The sequence below is a fragment of the Caenorhabditis remanei genome, chromosome X (genome assembly GCF_010183535.1).
Source record: "Caenorhabditis remanei strain PX506 chromosome X, whole genome shotgun sequence".
In the NCBI taxonomy this organism is placed as follows: Eukaryota; Metazoa; Nematoda; class Chromadorea; order Rhabditida; family Rhabditidae; genus Caenorhabditis; species Caenorhabditis remanei.
The window spans coordinates 13152145-13172812 of record NC_071333.1 but is presented as its reverse complement, the minus strand read 5'-3'; the positions used below and the strand labels follow the sequence as shown (position 1 = coordinate 13172812).

Below are 20668 nucleotides of genomic sequence, written 5' to 3'. Positions count from 1 at the left end.
ACACATACATAGTCGAGATATTAAAACATTCATTTTCTTTCACATACTTCTTTCCAGCAGTGGGCTCTTCATTCTTTCGTGAATGTGTTGGTTGTGTTTATCTAGATCTGGCAACATTTAATTCTCCAAATTATTACTTTTCTTTTCAGTTTTTTCTTCTTTTCCTTCGTTTTATTCCTTTTTCCCACTTCTGTTTGCTCAGTCTGCTCATCCTTACTTGATCCTACGGTATTATCCGCTTTGCAAGCTAAGCCGGCATGATCGGATGAAATCTTCCTCAATCCCTTTTTCTATCACCCTGTCATGGCGTTCCTCACGTTTTCAGTTCTTATTCCCACCTACCATCAAAAACTATAATCCAATTTCTAGATGTCTGTATAAAAGTACAAAAGTCGTCTAACGATCATAAACCTAAAAACGAGAACAAAATTAGCAGTCGAGATCAGAAAGCCCTCGCAGTTGGTCATAAGTGTCCGGGTATATATCTGCATTCTCAATAACATGCACATTGTGTTATGAATATCAATGAGATAAATTTGGCAGACGACCAAATAGAGATATATTTTTTATACAGCACCACATTTTGCTCCGAATACCGAATCTGGTTTTTGAGATTCAGATAGGTTTTCTGACATCTGCCTTCTGACAGTTTTCAACAATAAGTTTCATGCCTTAGAATATGATACAGTTTTTCCTGATCTTGTTTCTACTGACCTGTCTCACTAGTACTGTTTTCCTGTTTTATTATATTATGCTACTTGCACAACGCTTTTTTGTCCGGTAACTTTATTTTATTTCCGGTTTGACTATTCAATTGAGTAATCCAGATTTAGATTTGACGTCGGAATACGTAAACCTTCAGAACATGTTTATACCTTTAATTGATTTTACTCAATTTGTTTATGTTTTGAGTTTCGTGGTTTACTGTCTCACTTCCTCGTATGATTTTTTATTTTCTTACAGACAAAATCATCAAATGAGTTTGAATTCAGTTTGTTTCAGCTCACTCACATTTTTCTGTTTCTGTTTCCCATGCAAAAGAAAAGGAAAAAGAAAAATGAATTCACACATCTATCAAAAAATTGCAGAAAATACCAATGAGTCAATTTTCCGGAGTGACAACTGAATTATCTGAAATTCGAGATACACAAACTTTCACACGTGCAATTGTGATCGTGGGAGAGGAGGGGGATTGAGGTGGGGGCATCGAGAGCGCACCCGAATAACCTTATTATCACTCCCTCGAGACCGAATCGAATGGCTACGTGTCCAAAACCTGACCCAAATGACACCACCCCCACTCACCCTGGCCAAGTGCTACACTTCCTCATTGTCCTCTGCATTAACTTGTCAAAAAAAGTCATGTCTTGTTGGCTGTGAATTTCTAATCTTCTCGCTTTTGTTTGACTTTTTGTCTTGAAAGACGAACTGGTGTGGCGCGGGTGTGAGCGCCCCATTTAGTTGATCCTGTGCCGGGATTACCATACAACCTTTTTTGTGCATTACTCCATAAGCACCGTCTAGATACTACAACACTCCACACAATTCCAAGAATGAAAAAGTAGATGGCAATAAATTCTTACAAAAAATGGAGTCTCAGGAAATTCGGGTTTTACCATAATCCACCGTTTGTACTTACCACACCCACATCAGTCTGACAATATTGTTCTTCTTGCACTCAGACTTGTTTTGTCGGAATTCTCTTGTAGATGTCAAACTACGTTTACTATTGCTTTTTTATTTCCATTTTTCTATTCCCATTATACTTTGACAATTTCACAACACACCTACTCAGATTGTGCGCTGCGCGGGCTCTTTCCCTCCCGGTCGCCTTCAATTGACGTGTCTATTTTTCTATTTTTTTTGTGTCACCACCAACATTAAGTTCGCCTATTCCTATTCCGGCTCTTTTGTCTTTCTACCACTTTTGAGCCGCCGTTTTCTATTGTCTGAAACTTTTTTTTCACAAAAAAAAGCCGCTTTTTTGTTTCCTTCGCAACCCACGTTTGATCGTCATTAAAATCGCAGTAGCTCCTAAAACCACCAAATCTACCAACTACTAGAAAAAAACGTTTTTCCTATATAGCTGGTCCAGGTTGAAACCCAGGGAAAACATAACATTTCAAATGACCAGACTAAGGCCAACGCACAACTTTTTGATGCATAACTCGGAAACCAACAATGGGATGAGCGATGATTGTTCAACGATGCACAAAATTGTAGAGCCATGCAAAATTTAATGGTAAAAAGTGATGCCACTTTTTAGAAGTGTCTGTCCCGACTTCTTGGGTATCTGGGTCCCTTCTGATGGAAATTGTGGTTTTTTTTGGAAATGACATGACTCTTTATGTGAAACACTTTGTTTTGCCATTCCCATGCAGCATTCCCAAATATCCCATAGAAACGTTTGTTTTTGCCATTCCTCCCTCTCCGCCGACCCCCTTTCACCCATCCGCCGACATTTTTCATATGAAGACAGTGGTGGCGGCTGGTGTCTGAGTGAAAAATTCGTACTTTCTTGCTTTTTTCTGTTTGGTTTTTTGTCTGTTATTTCAAGACAAGAAGAGAAAAAAAGAAAGTGAAAAAAGTAACGAAAAACCGACAAGGTCCCAACAGAAAACTTTGACAAGAAACCGAGTCTTCTCTCACTTTCCGAAGCGTCCCGTCTTCTGTCCCCTCCTATATTCCTTCTTTTCCCGAATAAGTCTATAAAAAGCGAAGTGGGGCACCCTTTCACTGGTTTTCATGTGCCGACACCCCAAACACATCAGCTGCCCATTTTTCGCAACAACTTGTTCATAGTGCTTCTCGATACTTCCGTATTCTTATTCCTGCTGCCCGTTTCCCGCACTCCAATCCCTTCATATTATTATCTCTGGAACTTCTCCTTCCACTCCCCTCATCTCCCGTTTGAATCAAGAAAAAAATGTTGGCCGGACAACACCACGTTCCAGGAATTGAGTCACCTCTGATGGTTGTGCTATGGCGAGTGGCCGCTGGCGTATTTCTGCCTCTCATTCCAACTATGGCAGTTTTCGGCAACGCACTTGTGATTATGTCAGTGTTTCGAGAACGATCGTTACAAACCGTCACAAATATGCTCATCGTGAGCTTAGCAGTTTCAGATTTTATGGTGAGTCGACTTTCTAGTTTTTGACAGAAAAAAAATGAATCCAACTGGTACATTCGTTCTGAGATAGTCTTTAGAGTGAATTTAACTGATTTCAAATGACTAGACAGCCACTGAAATCCTGATCAACAAAATAGAATAACACGTCTTCTTTTCACCCAGACATAGGCCAGGTCCATACTTTGGTTCTGCAGTATCCCAAGGGAGACTTGTTTCGGCCCTTTCAAATTTTCAAGCATAACATTATGTACCTGGTCTCCTCAACTATTTCCTACTTGTGCCCGCCGGTCGCTCCCCCCCCCCCCCCATTCAATTGTTTTTGGGGGCAGTGCACTTTGACTTGCTCCATATTCAAGAAACCCATGATGTCAAACGATACAAGCATGCGAATCGCACCCTGGGGAATCGGTATGCAATGCGTCGGCTCAGATAATGCGAACACCAAAAATCTTCTGCAAGAAGATGGAAGAAGATTTGGTTCCTTAAAAAAGAGCAAGATTTGAAAAAATTGGTAGCCTGACGTCATTTTTGTGAAATATGCGAAAGATGTTTAAAAATTCTGGAGGGATGTCCGGGTACACCAGGATTTCGATTGGAACATGAATTCATTTGAGTGTTGACACCAAAACATGCTGAATCATGGGATCGCTTACTCAACAACATTGAAACTGAAGATCGAGTCCAAAATCTGATTAAGCTATGCAAACTGTGGGAAATTGTTTCGAAAATTACATATGTTTCCCCGCATTCATTTTCTCACGCAAATCCTTTCTTATTTCAGGTTGCAATTGGAGTGATGTCATTTGGTGTATATTATGAGTGGAACAGTTTTAAATGGGGTCTCGGTGCATTTTTTTGTCACGTGTATCAAGCGCTGGATGTCGCTTGCTCAACAGCTTCTATACTCAATTTACTCGCTATTTCTTTAGACAGGTGAGATTTCGTTGATCAGAACAATCAAAAAATGCTTTATTTGTTCCAGATATATCGCAATAGGTCATCCCATATCATATGCTCAATACGGTGCACGGGGCGGTCGTGCAATGATTTCCATCACAATAGTATGGGGCGTCAGTATAGCTGTCGCTCTTCCACTTCTTCTTGGAGTGAATCCGATGGAGAACGATGTGAGTTCGTAGTTGTTGCAAAACGAACAAAAAAACACTTGCATCTACCGCGGAAGAACCCAAGTTGAGAAGCGCGTCTGACGCACGCAGTCCACACGTCAAACTGAAGTAAAAACTCTTCATGATAGATTACTTTTCTTTAAAAGAAAGAAGAAAATAAAACAAAAAACAACCAAGATTTCTTTTTTGAAACGTCTTTTTTTCTGAATATATGGACGTCGTTGGAACGAATGTGCAAATAGTTTGGATTAGAGCATTAGCCACTTTTACAGTTTCACCAAAAAAATAGACACGTGGCACCAGAATAAAGATGACTACATTTTGTGTCAAAATTCAATTAAACCAAGTTCGGTGGTCCGAAGAAAGGAGTGACAGGGGTCGTAAGTACTAATTGAATTGTCAATGGAAGAAAACCGCATTCTCTTTTTGTCTCCTTCCCCATCTTGGCGGGGGCCTCTAAATACGCATGCACAGGCAGAATAGTGACATCATTATGAGTCATGTGGACATGGTCTTAAACTGAATTAGGCCGTCTAAGGGCCCCAATGTTGGCTTATGATTACATTAGAACGCGCTAGATTGTGTGGTAATCCAATGTAAAGATAATCTTGAAAAACAACGTGTATAAAAAGCTATTGGAAAAACAGATACAAGAAATGGGGCACGAATCATGAGAATTCCGAAAAATCTGAAAAAATTTAACATTTTTCTCAGTAATTATAATTTCAGCAGTGCGAACTGGCAAATCCATACTTCAATATGATCTCATCGATCTTTTCATTCTTCATTCCATGTATTGCAATGATTATTTTGTATACTATCATTTTCCGACGGTTACGACAGCGGGAACGAGCGAGGAGTTTACGTCAAGCGCAGAGGAGTGAAACTGATAAGGTTATCAAAAGTCCAAAGTCCCCGTCATACTAAATTTTGAATGTTTTCAGATCAGTTCGGCACTTCTCGGTGGTGCTCAGATTGCAAGGCAAATGGGCAAACACTTCAAAAACCGAACAGATCAAATTTTATTGGAGATCAGTTTTCAGGTCAGAGTGTCTCGCAGTAACAAGCAACAGAAAAATCTAATAATCAATCACCAATCATCACAATATTATTCACTCCATTCATGTGTTCCGTATATGCTCATGAATTGGTCAGACCTGCCAAATGCACCCATTTTCGTTGTATATTTTGTTTAGCAGGAGCTTGCTCACTTCTGGGAAATTTATAGCTGGAGCAGTCTGACTTTGACATTTACCAGAATTGAATTCATCCAATCATCAGAATCATAGTGCAGAAAAAAGAAAGAAAAGGAGACAATTTAAAAATGTCGTGTGTATTGCAGACGTCATCGTTCCCAACTATGTCAGAATCGTCTGACGATGGATCAACGATCTCTCCGATGATCAACTCGTTCAACAACTTTCTACCAAAGAAAACAACATATCCAAGTACATCAATACCGGCAATACCAGAATGTGGATCAATGCCGAATTTAACAATAATCGAGAAGCCAGGTATTACCAGAATGACAGTTATAGTAAATTTCATCGAACCCCGTTCTAGAAGAAGAGAAAGACATCGAACTCTCAATAATGGATCTGCGGGACACCGTTGAAATGCTTGACGACAAATATTCTTCAGCTATGATCACCAGGTACTTAAGTATTTTTGAACGGTCACTTGACGTTTCCCTTTAGCTTTCAAACTTCCAGATCCTTCGGTGAGGAGCTTGAAGAAATCCTCCCGTTCATCGATGGATCTACTAGTGTGAAACATTCCAGGGAACAGTTGCACACCACTAGGTTACTATCAACTCTTCTCATATGTTGATAAACCCTTATAATTTCAGATCAAATACCAGCACGACAAGACTACTTGATGTAAAGCCAGAGTTAAGGAGTATAAGTGTTCCCAGCATACAAGATGAGAAGAAACTGGGTCAAAAGCCATTGGAAACCCCATTTGCCCTTCAAAATGGAACAAATAAACAAAAGCTGCTGCCGAATCCCGGGATACTGATGAAAAGCAAATCAACAACGTTGTTAAAAACAAACGGGTACATGGACACTGATTCACTCAATAATAATAGGAGTTCACACAAGAAGAGTCTTGCTGATTTATTAGCCAACGACGAATTTTCGTTTTCCGATTCTATGCGGGTATATAAAAACCGGTTATTTAAAAGGTATTCAAACAAATTTTTGAAACATTTTCCATTTAATAAATTACAGTTTGAGTCGTGCGACTAGTGGATGGAATAAACCTAGGCCGTCAAGGCATATGGTGAAAAAAGCAACAAAGCAAATGAGGAGAGAACATAAAGCTACAGTAACACTTGCAGTTGTGTTAGGTAGGCAACTTTTTTGAAAAAAATCAAATTGTATTCTTTTTCAGCGGTGTTCCTGTTCTGCTGGTTACCGTTCTTCATATTACATCTGAGCAACTCTATTTGCTTAATCTTAGACCCTAACAGTGATTGTGTAGGGTTTTTACCTTTATATCTTGCTACGTGGTTGGGATAGTAAGTTTCTATTTTTGTCGGTGCTCATTATAATATTGATTCATTTTCAGCCTCAATTCTTCTCTCAATCCATTGATCTATACAGTATTTGACCAAAGGTTCCGAAATGCATTCAGGAACATTCTTTCATGCGGGATTTTTAAAAAGAGATGATCTCAATACTATTGCCTCTCTCAAAATGGAAACTTTATGTGTCATTGTCAACTTAATCATTTCGAATTTGTTGAACTGCAAAAACTTCTCAACTTTTTTCTGTGAAATAAACGGATTTTGTAATCGGTAGAACTCTCGGTTTCATTCTCGGCGACTACTATCCAATTACACTTTGTCAAAATCGTGCTTTCCCTTAGAGTGTAGAAAACGAAATACAAAAGGACATTACTCCGGCGAATCTGAGCGTTTTCTTCATTCAACACTATTGAGACTGACGAACGGTCTGGAATGGAGACTGTTTACTCTAGACGGGGAGAAGGTCATGTTGTTTATGTACTAGTGTCTTCCGGTCAACTTAAAAAGAGTCAAATTACATCTAAGGGGCGATCGTTCTTGAACATCATCACGAATCTCAGATTGTTTCGAGTTGCACAAAAAATGATCTTTTCTGAGAAGAGTAGGTCAACAATCCAAAAGTACTGAGATTCAAACTTCTAAAAGCTCTCAAACGTCTACTTCGATCATTTTGTGTCATGTGCATAATTTGAAATTTTGATCATGATCATAGGTTTTTTCAGTTAGAAAAAAAACGTTGGATCAAAACTCAATATTCATTTGTACACCATGATTGCCAAGCAGATTTTCACACTTCCTGGAATTTATTTGCCCAGCAACGTATTAACCGACTCATGCCGTTTAAAAGTCGCTGCACATTTCATTTCACAGTGGCCAGGCCTCGACATAGTTTTTGCACGCAGAAGTTTTTTGCGCGCATCTCCATTTCACATCGCGATCAAAAATCGAGGTATCGTAGCTAACTTCACGGAATCAATTCAACACCTATGTCTCACTTACCGTCGATTCTCCGCCCTTCTCCTGCATTTTCTTGCTTACCGCGTTGCCACACAATATTGACATTACGGTAGAAACTAGAAAAAGGTAGGGCCGAAACCGAACGCGATGGAAAGGTAGCCGGCCTCGAGACGTTGAGATTGACACCTAGACTCTGTGAGCGACCAGCCGCTCAACACCTCTTAGGGCTTCCTTTATTTGGGTGTTGGAGGGAAATAGATGGTATGCCGTGGTTGTACGGCTGCACGCACGTGTGTAATCTGAGTCATTCTATTCTTTTCAAATATTTCCGGATTCGTTTCTACCGCATTCCAACCCAAATCACATTCATCGTGTTACTTGATTCAGTTCTCTTTTTGTCTAATTGTTTTATTCACTCTTATTTTTTAAAGAGGCGTGTTCGTTTGCGGGTCAAAGAAGAAATTTTCACAGAAACCATCACTGATGAGACTATTACTGTTTTCTACAACATTATGTACAGGTAACATTTATTTTTTCAAATTTATGCTCAAAAAGTGTTCTCTCTTTACAGTTTCATTATGTTGTCAGCTGAAAGATTTCTTGCCATGTGTAATGCAATTGAGTGCCCAGAAGGTGAGCTTATTCATAGATTTTCAAAAGTTTCATTCTGTCAGGTCGATTTCAATATGAATCCAATCGAAGTTGTATTCAACATCACAACTGAAGCTAAACTTATGCACACTTGCAGGTAAATACTTCATTTTAATGTCTGATAACTTGCGCAATATCTTTTTTTAGGACGTATAGCAGGATATTGCCCTGTTTCGACCAAAAAATGGTTCAGTGTGGAACACCTGCTGAAAAGAGTCAACTCGAACGCGGAAAGAGACTGCATACCTACTTGTGTGCTCCGTTTTCTCTTCAACGACAAAAAATTTTCTTGAGACGGAGTAAATGTATCCAGGAAGTGTTGGCAGAACCACAAAACTCAAATTGTAATAGAAATGATACCGTGTTTGTCGACAAACTGCAATCTTGCAAGTGAGTAATGAACAGTTAGTTAAATATTTTGGAAAACTGGAATTTTCAGAGAAATGTGTACTCGACCAGATTGTCTCACTAAAATTGAACTCTCAGAGGTGTCAACCTGCACTTATATCAATATTGGTAAAAAATGCACAGCAGAAGCTGCTCAATTTTTTGCCCAAATGCAACAGGTTAGCAAAACTCTTATATAATAAGATTGTAAAGTTTTTATTTAAGGTGCTAACTAACAAAGAATACCCAATGCAATGTCAATACGACTTGAATCGCAGACCGGAAGGGGAATTGAGAAAAGGACTTCCCATTGAGTCTCTAATTGCACAAACCACTTCCTCAACAACATATGTAACTGTACACCCTCCGGAACTTCCACCTGTCATTGACGGAGTTATTACTCGTACCAGTTTGCCAATTATGAGACGGACAGATCCTCATTCAAAGTCAAAACCAAGACCAACTGTTTCTCAATCATCTGGACCTGTTATCAAAACAGTTATAGTAGATGAACGTGGTGCTCCCGTCACTCCAAGACCTACAACGCAAAAACCAAAAGTTGTTCACAAGTTCTTACCTAACCCTTATACAACAAAAAATCCGAATGCATTGAAAAATGACAATGTGAGAACAACCAGAACAATCATTCCTGCTGGCGACAAGCAATCTCAAACTTATGTCCCATGGAATTACAAGTCCGATGCTGTTCAGGTGATTCAGGGATTTCCAAAAATTTTGTCATTTATATATTTTTCAGGTATCAACCTTGTCGAGTCTTTTAGCTCCAATTGTGAAGCCAACTGAGAATGTATTGTCTGCACCTCCAGTCTCCTTTAATTTTAAAATGCCACCAGAGCAAAACACCACACAACCATTTAGAGTGGAGATTAACTGGAATGATGACACAGTGAAAGAAGAGCCCACACAAGCTCCAGGAATTGTAAGACACACTAGTGATTGTCATTCTAATCAGTAATACCAATCATTTCAGTATGCTTCACCATGGTTCATCAAGACTCCGTCGTATATTCCACCAGAGATTGAGTTTTCTCATTCATCCCCAAAACCGACAACACCATCTCCATTAGAAGCAGTGAACCCATTACTTAACCAGTTGAAATCCAACGCTCTAAATTTTACGGAACTCGGAAATCAAGCAAACAACTACTTTTCGGCTGCATTGAGTGCATTCGCGGAAACAAAGAAAGAAATGGCACACAATGACCCATGGAGGACACTAATAGGTTTGTTCGGATCGAAATATTTACAATAGAAATGTTCTGTGAAATTCTTAAGACTGCTCTGAGATTTCAATCTTGATTTAGAATAACTATTTTCTAATGTATGGTGTTCACTCAATAAATTTAGACGCTGTCGCTCCAACCATTCACAAATTCTCTCCTGAAATGATACCTCGAATTCGGGAAGAGATCAATCGCATTCAACCTCAACAACGAAAACAGTGAACAAACATTGCCAACAATCTCCATAACTTATGCCATTCAACTATTTATTTTTGTCATTACTACATTGGTTTTTTTCATTTTCATACCTGTTTCATGATATTAGTTCTTTTTTAAACTATGCTCATTCATAAAATTCGAAAATCTTCATTTCACAATCATAATTACATAAGAAGACAGTGAACAAGAATTGGTATGTTTGCATTAACCCGCTATCAAATTGTCACTAGAACCACTGGAGCAATATAAAAATGAAGACAAATGCGTGTGAGGGGGGCGAGGAAACAGGACTTACAAATCACAGAAGATTACCAGTAATGAATTCAAAAAAGAATCTTTTTGATTGCAAATTTAGGATTGGGAGCGTTTGCTTTGTTTCATAATATTCTATGAAAGCTTGAGAAAGCGAAAAAAGAAAAAAATGCAAGAAAAATCAATTTACAATGAAAAAACAACTGAATAAGGAGCTAAGAGAGATCTACTGTCTGGAATTGAATAATTTAGACACTTGTCTCACAACAATCACTCAATAATTGGTATTGACAACTCTTAAAACGTGGAATTGCAGTTGAAGTTGAAGGACGGTCAGGATCGAATTGGGCAAGATGAATGTACTCAATGGAGGTGGAAGAAGGTAAGAGCTGGTCTTGTGGCGCTTCATTCTGATATATTGGAAATGCTGGGTCGTGATGTGATAAGCTCAGAAACCTGAAAATAATATATTTGAGGTGGGTGTCTAATAAAGAATTTGTTTTGACGAGAAACACATAGTAGGTGGTTTAATTTAGACTGAAAACCAATGAAAAATGTTACTGAAAATAACATACATTTTCTGGGTTGAGAACATAGGGTAACTGATACTGTTCTCCATAAAACCCAACACAAAACAACCACAAACCACGGATCACAATTTCAATCATAAGTTAGATAATAAGTTAATACGCGATAGGAACGGTATGAGTTAATTTTAACAAATCGTAGGAATCTCCACTCAGACCAAAAAAACTCATTTGGAAAATGAAAAAATCACTCAATCTAATGTATGGGAACAAAAGAAAGCAAGCAGCACCTACTACTTACTCGCTCATAACCAGCATGTAACTGTGAGCGATCGTATCCTTCCATGTACTTTACCACATTCGGAATTAGAGTGACAAGTTCGCTGAATTGGGGTCTCTCCACTGGATTTGCTCTCCAGCATGCCATCATAATATCGGTATATCTGAAAAAAAAATTTTTTAGTGAATACTCATAGCGATAAACATACAGTTTATCCGGACAGTATGGTGGTTTCGCCAATCTGTTCGTTTCACTCTCCTGCAGCCACGGTCGAATCAAATCCCAACTTGTCATTTTGTTATATGGAGTTGCTCCACGTGTGAACAATTCCCAGATTACAACTCCAAACGACCAAATATCTGATGGGATACCAAACTGAAAAAAAAACACTCTCTATAAACAATCCAATTCTTTGTTTTCTACATATCAAGTTTCGACGGTTTTGAAATATGATTCGTATGTAAATGCGCCAAACTAGACACGTTTGTATTTAAACCACCCTATTCACACTCACCCCTCTTTCCATAATCTCCGGCGGGAACCAACGAACTGGTAATTCTCTTTCGTGTGCTTGGACGTATATTTCCGTTTCAATATCCACTTTCCGACAAAGACCAAAATCAGCGATTTTGACATGTTGACGATCGTCAAGTCTGAAAGATCGAAGTTTTTCTTGTAAATAAGTTGGACAAAACTAACAAGCAATTTCTGCAAGCCAGATCTCGATGAATATATTTTTTGCCGTGAAGATAGTTCATTCCTTTTGCAATATCAAACGCAAACTCAAACAAATCTCTCATTTTGATTGTATTGTTTTCATTTGTGATATATTTCTTCAAGTCTCCATTAGCCATCCATTCGGTCACTATGATTGGGAGACGAGAACTGTCATCCAACGCAATACCAATCAGTCTCAAAATGTTTGGATGACAGAATTCCGACATGGTTTTTGCTGAAAAAGAAAAAGAACTCAAATTTGAGAAACAATCAATATCCATACCTTCGTCATAGAATTCTGAAATCTTTCCGTCTTTTAGATGTTTACAAACAACTTTCTCTTCGAGACTTTTGGATGGAGCATAAACTGCTTTGTATACAACACCATAATGTCCTTGACCAATCGGATTGAGTTTGTCCACACGAAGTTGTTTGAAATCAACTTTCAGATCTTGTGGAAAACTTCTGAAATTAATTCATAATCTCATAGTCTTCCTATTTTTATGGTGAGACTTACCTGAACACTTTGACATAGCTATCCCCATTCGTCACGACTTGTGTAAGGCTTCCCGGCATGTGTCCCATTCCATATTCATTCTCGACTCTTTCGCCAAACGGTGGTCTGACATGGGTTTTGATTCTTGGGAAACGGTTTCTCATATAATAGACAATAAATGCCACAATAAGTATGATGGCCAAAACAGAAATGATCGCAATCGCAACTTTCCATCCAGGACTACTTCCTTTCTGACCCTCAGCTTGACTGTTCTTCGGATCAGTCTGAGTTCCTCTATCAGCATGTTGATAATCAAATGGGAACGAATAGTTCTTCTCTCCAATCATTCCGCTCAAAAACACTTGTTGACATGAATCATCAATGGAGTCTCCCGGGGTAGTATCGCATTGAATACTGGAAATTAAATAGATTAACAAAAGGAAATTTGATCTTTTTACTATTACCTATTAGGGTCAACAACTGTCACAATACAGTTTGTCCCGCAAGCATTCAGTTTTGGGTTTTTTAGTGCGCGGAATCCCTCGACAACAGCGGTGAATCCGGAATTATTGTTGTATTTGTGGATCTAAAATAAATATATTTTTATAAAACAAACGATTTCAGAATATTCTTACCCATCGCAAGTGTGGTGGACACTCGTACTTTAAATTCTTCTTACAGACGGGAACTTCAGATGCAGATATTGTACGAGCATTATTGTCATCAGCACACCAAGAACAGTCTAATGGATCTTGCCATCCTCCAAGTTTCAATGAATTACATACGGGATACAGTTCCTTGCAGGAAATGACAACACTTTGCAACTGAAATATTAAAATATTTTCAGAAAGCAACATTTAAAATCACCCACCCCCTCGATAGTAGTGTACAGTAATCGGTTATCCTGAATTCTTGAAATCGAGAATTTTCCAGAGTTTGTGATATTTGTCCGCCAGTTTGGTTTGAATTCGGCATTTTCAGACGGGGAGAACTGGAAATGAAAGGTTTAAGATGATTAAGTTACTAACATGACTTACCCGAACAACATCCGCAATTCCTGATTCTTTTGAGACAGCTGCAAAATATGCTTTACCATCAATCATCAAACCTTCAAAGTTTTGCAATTCTGTATACGGGATTCTGAAAAAAGTTCATTATTTTTATACAATGAAAGCAGTTCCTTACTTCATCATGAGTTCACCCTGAAGAACATTGTAATCTTCCAACCATCCATATCGATAACTATCACTTTTCGCTGTATGTAGCTGGCAATTATCTAATGCTTGATCACGCTGAAACAAATTAAATATATCGTAAATCTGAATGAAGAGGACTTACCCCATATCTAGCGCATAGTGTTGGTGATGATTCATCATCGAGGCGACTGTAAATCAAACAGCCCTTCTTTTTCTTCATCACGTCAAACATCGACGGGTACTTGCATTTATTAATTTTGCCAACATTCTCGGAAAATGTGGTTTCTTGACAGGTGTTCCAGACGTTACTGAAGCGTTTCTCAAGATTGGACATTTTGAAACGACACATCACGTGGTTCTGAAAATGACTGGTTTAAACCATAAATTGATAAATATTTACCGCTGAAGTCAAGTTTAACATAATCACATTAACTTGTCCGTTGGCACTATCGTAGATGGCTGTTTCCCCACGCGAACTGATGTTTCTCACTGAAAAAAAGTTGAAACCATATAGGCAGAACGTTGATTAAGCTTACTTTCTTGGTCGCATCCAACTAGAATTGTCAATTTGGAAGCCAAATCAGGAGTTTGATCAGCCGAGCACAGCCTGACGATTTTGGTGACAGTGATTTGGTTGTTTGATTGGTCATGGAGGAAAATGTCAGGTTCAAAAAGTTGCGTAGAAGTTGTCACAAAATACACAAATCCTTCTTTTTCAAAGCTGCTGAGTACATGATTATTGCGAACGAAACTTGAATCTGCGTGGTATGCTTGGGGGTACACAAGTCTGAAATTAGAAATAATATGGTCTACTGTGTTTGAATATTATGGATTACCCATTATCTTGTCCACTGTACTTCAGCAACATCATTCGATAACTCGACTCAACATTTTTGAATGAAATCGCCAGCATGAGTTGTTCCATATTTTCCAGTTTCACTGCAGACGCACTCAAAATTTCTTGGATTTTGGGTTCATCCTCGTGTAGTTGTAGTTTTGAGCAATCTGATTTAATTCCTGAGTAAGTGCATAATCCGCATTCCGTCTCATCACAATAAAATATCTCTGATTTTGAAAACAGCTTCAGTTCCAAAAATTTGGTCCGAGGTTGCATATCAAGTGAGACATGACCAACTGTTCGACCTGCAAATGACAGCTATGTCTCAACCGGAAACAAGTGAAAGTACTCACGTTCTTCGTCATTCTCAAAGATATGGAATTTGGAATGTGTGGCCACTACGAGTACTCCGAAACCTTCCGTGACACCGAGAACCTGGGATATAAAAAAATTTAATTTGAAACTTTCCATTGTTCTCACTCACGTTCTTATTTTGAATTTCATCCCGTGACACATAAACTCCGTTACTGTTGAGTTTCGCGTTGAGCTGTCCGTCAATCAACGACGTGAAGCAGGTTAGCAGCACTAAATAGCGGAAAATGGAACTTTGAGTGGTCAGCTCTTTCGCCGACATTCGCGACGAGCCGATTTCCATTTTTGATTATCCGCAAGACATGCTGCTAAACGCCTGAAAGTTTAGTTCTCAGTTGTTTCAGAATGAAAAAAAAAGAAGCGTATTGTGGAAGGAAACAAAAAGAGAAACAAAGAAAAAGCGGGAAAACGAAGGGTTGAAAAATTGAAACACTTGTGACTCTTCACATAAATTCCTTTTTTCTCTGCTCTTTCATCTTTTTTCTTTTAATGCAGAAAATAGAAAACCTCATATCAGTTGGTGATTTGTAACAGTACTCTCCTATATAGAACGATACACACCAAGTAATCACAGTCCCTATCACAAACCAGAAAAATTATTTCGGTATCAGCACAAATAATTGGCGGGAATCGTGTCTTATAGGAAAAAAAACGAGGAAAAGAAATAAAAAACGAGTGGGAGCGAGAGGTCCGAAATGAAGATGAGATGGGAGACATGTGTCTCTCCTCAATACAAAAAACTCGGAAGAAAAAGAAGAAAGAGTCTCTGGCACCCATTTCGCAATGATGAGGGGATGGACATGGAGAAACAACTTTACCAACTTTTTCTGTGATGAAAGACAGACAGACCATCGAACAATTATGTAAAGCGATTGAAAAAAATCACAAAAGATCAACGTATGGTGGTTTTGTTTCGGTGAGTGTCCGTTTCGAAATCTCTAGAAACAAAGATTGAATACGTGTTAGGAGGAGAGCATGAACAGTTGCTTTCTTTTGCTACATTCTATTTTGTTCTGTCTTTTTTCAATTCTAAACAATTAATTTTGGTTCTAAAAAAATATAATAATTGCACCAAAGGTATTGTTTTTTTACAGAAAACAAAACAGGAACATCTATATATCAACCTTAAAAATTTCCAATTTCTATTTTATCATATATTTTGTACATATTATTGAGAAAATCAAAACAAATAAAAATCGATGTTTTATGGGTCACATGGTTGTGTAGCTTATCAGGAAAAGTTTCGACCCGGCACACTCATAGGAACACATATTGCTCTACTATTTCCAAACAAAAAACAGTTCTTATTTGTTGGGTTTCTAATAGAAAAACTTTTTTGTAGAAGTGATTCAGAGAGGCTTAAGTTCACGAAACTCGATGGTTGATAGTAGAACCGAAAGAATTATAATCATGGGGGGAGACAAATGTCGGTAAGTGAGTCATGGAGAGGAAAAGAGGAAAAACGACAGGAACATTCACCAACTACTACTGATCGACCCATTTCCGATGACGCCTTTTTTAACAATCGTTTTGTTCTTCTGGTTGGAAAATCGAGGAGAGAAAGATAGGGAAATTAAAAAGACTTGTGAGATAGTCTGATTGAATGATGTCATTTTATCGATATCAGTACGAATTATATTGTCTTTCAACCTTTCCGCACTGCACGTGAATGTGTGCAACTTAGAATGGTTATAAGTTTTCAAGGTCAAACTGATGTGTTCGAAATAAATGGTAGGTTAGAACAATTTTTTTCTTCAAATATTTCCTGATACACGACAAAATAAAACAAGTATTCATATCTGGAACTGTCAAAAGATCATACAATTCCTAAAATAACTAGCTGACAGTTCAAATTGTTCATAAATTAAAATTAAAATATGTGCAATTATTGGTCCTTGTCTCAATTTTTTAATTTAAAAAAGTTCGAGCTGTCCTTTTTACAGAAAAGACAGAAACCTAGAAAAACCTGACAAGACACCAATAAAAACACGGCCAAAAAAAGACAATAGATAAAAAAAGCTGTTATTTGAAGACAATGCTCAATACGGTGCGTGAGAGCAGGGTTAAATGTTTAGATTGGTGAGAGCCTAGAGGAGGAAAAAAAAACGAAAAAAGAAAGCAAAACATCGAGGGTGAAGAAGGTTTCGGGAGAGGACGAATTGGAAAGAGAGAGTACACATAACAAGTGCTATTCCAACGGAGACACAGACACACAATGGATCTTTCGGCCAACCGGCCTTCGACGCAATGTCGTGTTCGTTTATCGATTGAATCATGAGACATATAATCATGTCGTGCGGTGGGTTGGTGTTGAACCTCTCCATTCTCCGACCGCTTTGGCAATACGTATGCCAACGCACCCATATGTGTCGCAAATGAGTTTAAACGGAAATGAAATGACTATTGAACTTCCAGTTGAAAAAGAGACTGTGACGTAAAAGAAAATGTTTAGAAAAAAGAAAAGCAATTCTATTTCACTAACTATGAGTACAATTTTCACCTCTGTCGAAATGATTTTCAGGAGGATTTTCTTTCATTTCACAACATTTAATTTCAGAATTACTGCAAGTTTGAAAAACTAATTTTAATTTTTGATATGAATTGTGAATAATTTTATTTTCGAAATTTCCGAGGAAAACCTTTACAAGAGAAAAGCTTGAACCAAATCTACTTTATTTCATACTCACTTTTTCAATAATGATTAAAAACTTTTTGCATTGTTACTTTTTTCTCAAAAAATCTGATTATTTTGAAAATACCCTAAAACGAAAAAAATGTTTTAAACAGATACAAAATTTGCCGGCATTTTCCTTTTGCAGCGGAAGAGAGGGAGAATAACCTTTCATGTTTGCCATCCAAAATATTATAGCAGGCAGACAAATATGGAATGATCAGGAAAAAGTGTAATGAAAAGATGAGACGTAGACAGTTTCCTGTTTGATTCTCCACACAAAATACTAAAGAACAGTCTCTTGACCAAATGCTTCCTATGATATCAGCACTAGAGGTTAGGTTACGGCTCTTGAGTTTTCGAGAGTACTTATAAGTATTTAGTCGTAGAATGAACTCTCTTGGCAAGACAATGAGTTATTTCGAGTAGCCGAAAGTTTGAGTTGGAAAACGTTCACCTAATTCACAAATATTTTGACAAGCAGCCCTTCAATTTTCTTAGATTTTTTCCAATTTTGTTCTGTTCTGTGTTTCAATCCCCGAATTCTATTAACTAGACCAATTTCTTTCAGATTATAGTTTCTGTCCTTCTGATTCAATTCATTATAAAAAATGATGCTAGTTTTATTGCTGATCCTCGTCTGCTATAGTTTCAAATCTCGTCATTTGCTTCAAGTTTATAAACAACTGAAAGGGCGAAATCATAGACCAAATTCATTCTAATCCTATTTTTTATTTGGATAACATTTTTGGGTTGAGTGGTCTTTGGAAAAATGGAATTATTAAAAATTGAATAATTTTTTGAATGATAAGATTTTTTTTTAAATCTAAACTCAGATGAATCGAAGTTTATATTTTCAGTTACCTGTGTGTTTCCTAATTTACTGTCAGACTTCGACTTTCAGTCATTCAAATAAATTTGAGTTAAAATAACTGTGAAACAAAAAAGTTTGCGAAGACGAGTTAATTTCTAAAAAGGTCGGCAATGCTCGCCGCTGTAGTCTCATACGACTGCTTGGTTGACACTAAATTGAGTAAGTGCGCCTCTGCAAAAAATTGAATTCGGTATTGCGAAACAAAACACATACCAATTCCGCCTTCTGATGGAAAATGGAGAAGAAAAGAATGTCTCCTCTACAATAGGGGGTCTCTGCGGAAAAACAATCGTAGCAAACGTTTTTTGAGAATGTGTGTAAGTATGTAACAAGAAGGAGAATGGGGAAAAAAACGTTTGAAAGTTTGAAACATGGAATGCGATAATACCGCACATACATACGACTGCCCACTTTCAATGTTTCATTCAAGCGAAAAAAACGTCGTTTCCGTTTTTTCAGTTTTTTATTCATTTTCAAACTCTCAGAGGTACTAGAAAAACTGTTACAAGCTACCCATTTCACAGTTATTTACAAAAAATATAGAAAAAGCGTCGTGAAAGGGAAGAATATGCGCTCTCAATGTCGTGTGGGTTTGTGGTATCAAATTTCCACATTTTCAAATTAAAGCGTAGCGTCATCAAGTCTTTTAGGACTTTGTTTGAAAGTTTGTTTGACCACAAATCAGAAACTATTATGATAGGCGACCTTTTCAAGGAATGCTTCAAAATTGGAGAGTTTTGTAACCATACTTAATAATTCAGACAACTCGAATTTCGTATGGTTTTTTGATAAACATGTAGAAATGTGTGTGTTATTGGGACAAGTTCGGATTTTGTCATGAAAATGAGTTCCGTGCACAAATATTATTTGAAAAATTGAAAACATGATTGTTCAGAATCTGATAAACAAACTTATCAAAAAATCAAATCGAACAGAAATCTAAAAAAAAATTAGAATTGGTAAAAACTATATTGCATAAGTTTGCGAACTTTTACTCAAGTTCTGAATTCATACTCAACACAATGGGCACCTTTTTTTTAAACTTTCCCATTCAGATGCTGTTCCGATTGATAAATTTCTTATTCCCCTTCTTTCCATCTTCTATTCATTCCGTGCAATCTGCTAACATCACACTAAGATTTCAGCGGTAGGTTGCCATTTTTAGATACAATGAAAGGGGAAGCACCAGCTAATGGACTACGTAATCGTTCCATCAAATCCGAGGCCACGTTGTGCAACGTAGCTGATTAGGCTAAGGATTAGGGATTGCAACACGTTGTTGGTCGGTCGACGCGATTAGTTTCAATCCGAAAATAACACTTGCACTTTTAGGAAAACCGGAAGGAAACTCTAAGAAACATGCGGCGGTGGTCGGAAGTGTACTTCGGTCAAAGTTAGGAATAACTTGTGTGCTTTGGAGAATCGTGAATCAGAATCACGTATTCTAAGAAAATGGGAATGTCACAAAAAACTGAATTGCAAGAGTAATGGAATCAACTTATTATAACATAATTATTTGAATATCAAGACAGAGTTAGTGGAAACATCCAATAGTTTCACAGAAATGTTAGAATGTGCGATCTTTGCCAGCTGACTTTCCAGGTGAAAGATTGCCATTTATAAATGAATATACATGGCAGAATAAAAATAGATTTTGAAGAATTGTCATGTTTACTGTAGAGCAATTAAATTCTGACTTTAGCTATGAAATATTAGTATAACTGACAATAGAAGTCTTTGGTGACGCGACTTTCAAACAATCTATAAATGTGGTTACAGGTACTTTCGACTACGGGAAGTCCATTTCTACCATCAAAATTGGCAAAAAAAACTCTGCGAGCCGAGATATGAGATCTCAAACTTTTCACTTGGTTATGATTTTTCACATGGAATTTCAAATCGGCGAATAATATATGCAAAGATGTTAACTTTCTTACTGTATGTGAATGTCGTATTAATCGGTAGTATGTTTCCGTTTTAGTCGCCTTTCAGCCCCTTTGTTTCAAAAAAGTAACTTTTTCTTACATCAATTGTTCATGACTTCTGACTTAACAATAGTGCACCCACCCACACTACAATTTACTTTGAATTTATGTTTGTCTGTATCCTTCTTTCTGTCTAATACATTTCAGGCTAACCCCTCATCATCCCCATCCCTTCATTTTGATGTCTGACTTCCGGAAAGAAACTGAAACATCAA

General features: G+C 37.6%; 3 protein-coding genes across 3 annotated transcripts; 2 read left to right on the top strand and 1 right to left on the bottom strand.

Annotated features, from left to right (window-relative positions):
• Positions 1-2926: 2926 nt before the first annotated feature.
• Positions 2927-6931, top strand: GCK72_024609 (uncharacterized protein; the record flags this gene model as incomplete). Its single annotated transcript, XM_053735954.1, has 12 exons — positions 2927-3133; positions 3912-4063; positions 4113-4257; positions 4987-5151; positions 5202-5300; positions 5600-5771; positions 5821-5911; positions 5970-6059; positions 6107-6442; positions 6489-6607; positions 6652-6778; positions 6829-6931. The coding sequence occupies 12 exons, from the start codon at positions 2927-2929 to the stop codon at positions 6929-6931; spliced, it is 1806 nt and encodes a 601-aa protein (XP_053579520.1).
• Positions 6932-7555: 624 nt separating this feature from the next.
• GCK72_024608 (uncharacterized protein) lies at positions 7556-10248 on the top strand (the record flags this gene model as incomplete). The annotated part of the gene is made up of 8 exons (XM_053735953.1): positions 7556-7606; positions 8419-8492; positions 8543-8785; positions 8835-8961; positions 9008-9493; positions 9540-9722; positions 9774-10026; positions 10151-10248. The coding sequence occupies 8 exons, from the start codon at positions 7556-7558 to the stop codon at positions 10246-10248; spliced, it is 1515 nt and encodes a 504-aa protein (XP_053579519.1).
• A 654-nt stretch (positions 10249-10902) lies between these two features.
• GCK72_024607 (uncharacterized protein) lies at positions 10903-15206 on the bottom strand (the record flags this gene model as incomplete). The annotated part of the gene is made up of 18 exons (XM_053735952.1): positions 10903-10953; positions 11326-11467; positions 11513-11679; positions 11819-11957; positions 12004-12256; positions 12305-12486; positions 12539-12931; positions 12982-13103; positions 13153-13341; positions 13389-13508; positions 13555-13657; positions 13703-13809; positions 13856-14071; positions 14114-14202; positions 14250-14500; positions 14550-14856; positions 14905-14986; positions 15036-15206. The coding sequence occupies 18 exons, from the start codon at positions 15204-15206 to the stop codon at positions 10903-10905; spliced, it is 3084 nt and encodes a 1027-aa protein (XP_053579518.1).
• Positions 15207-20668: the final 5462 nt, after the last annotated feature.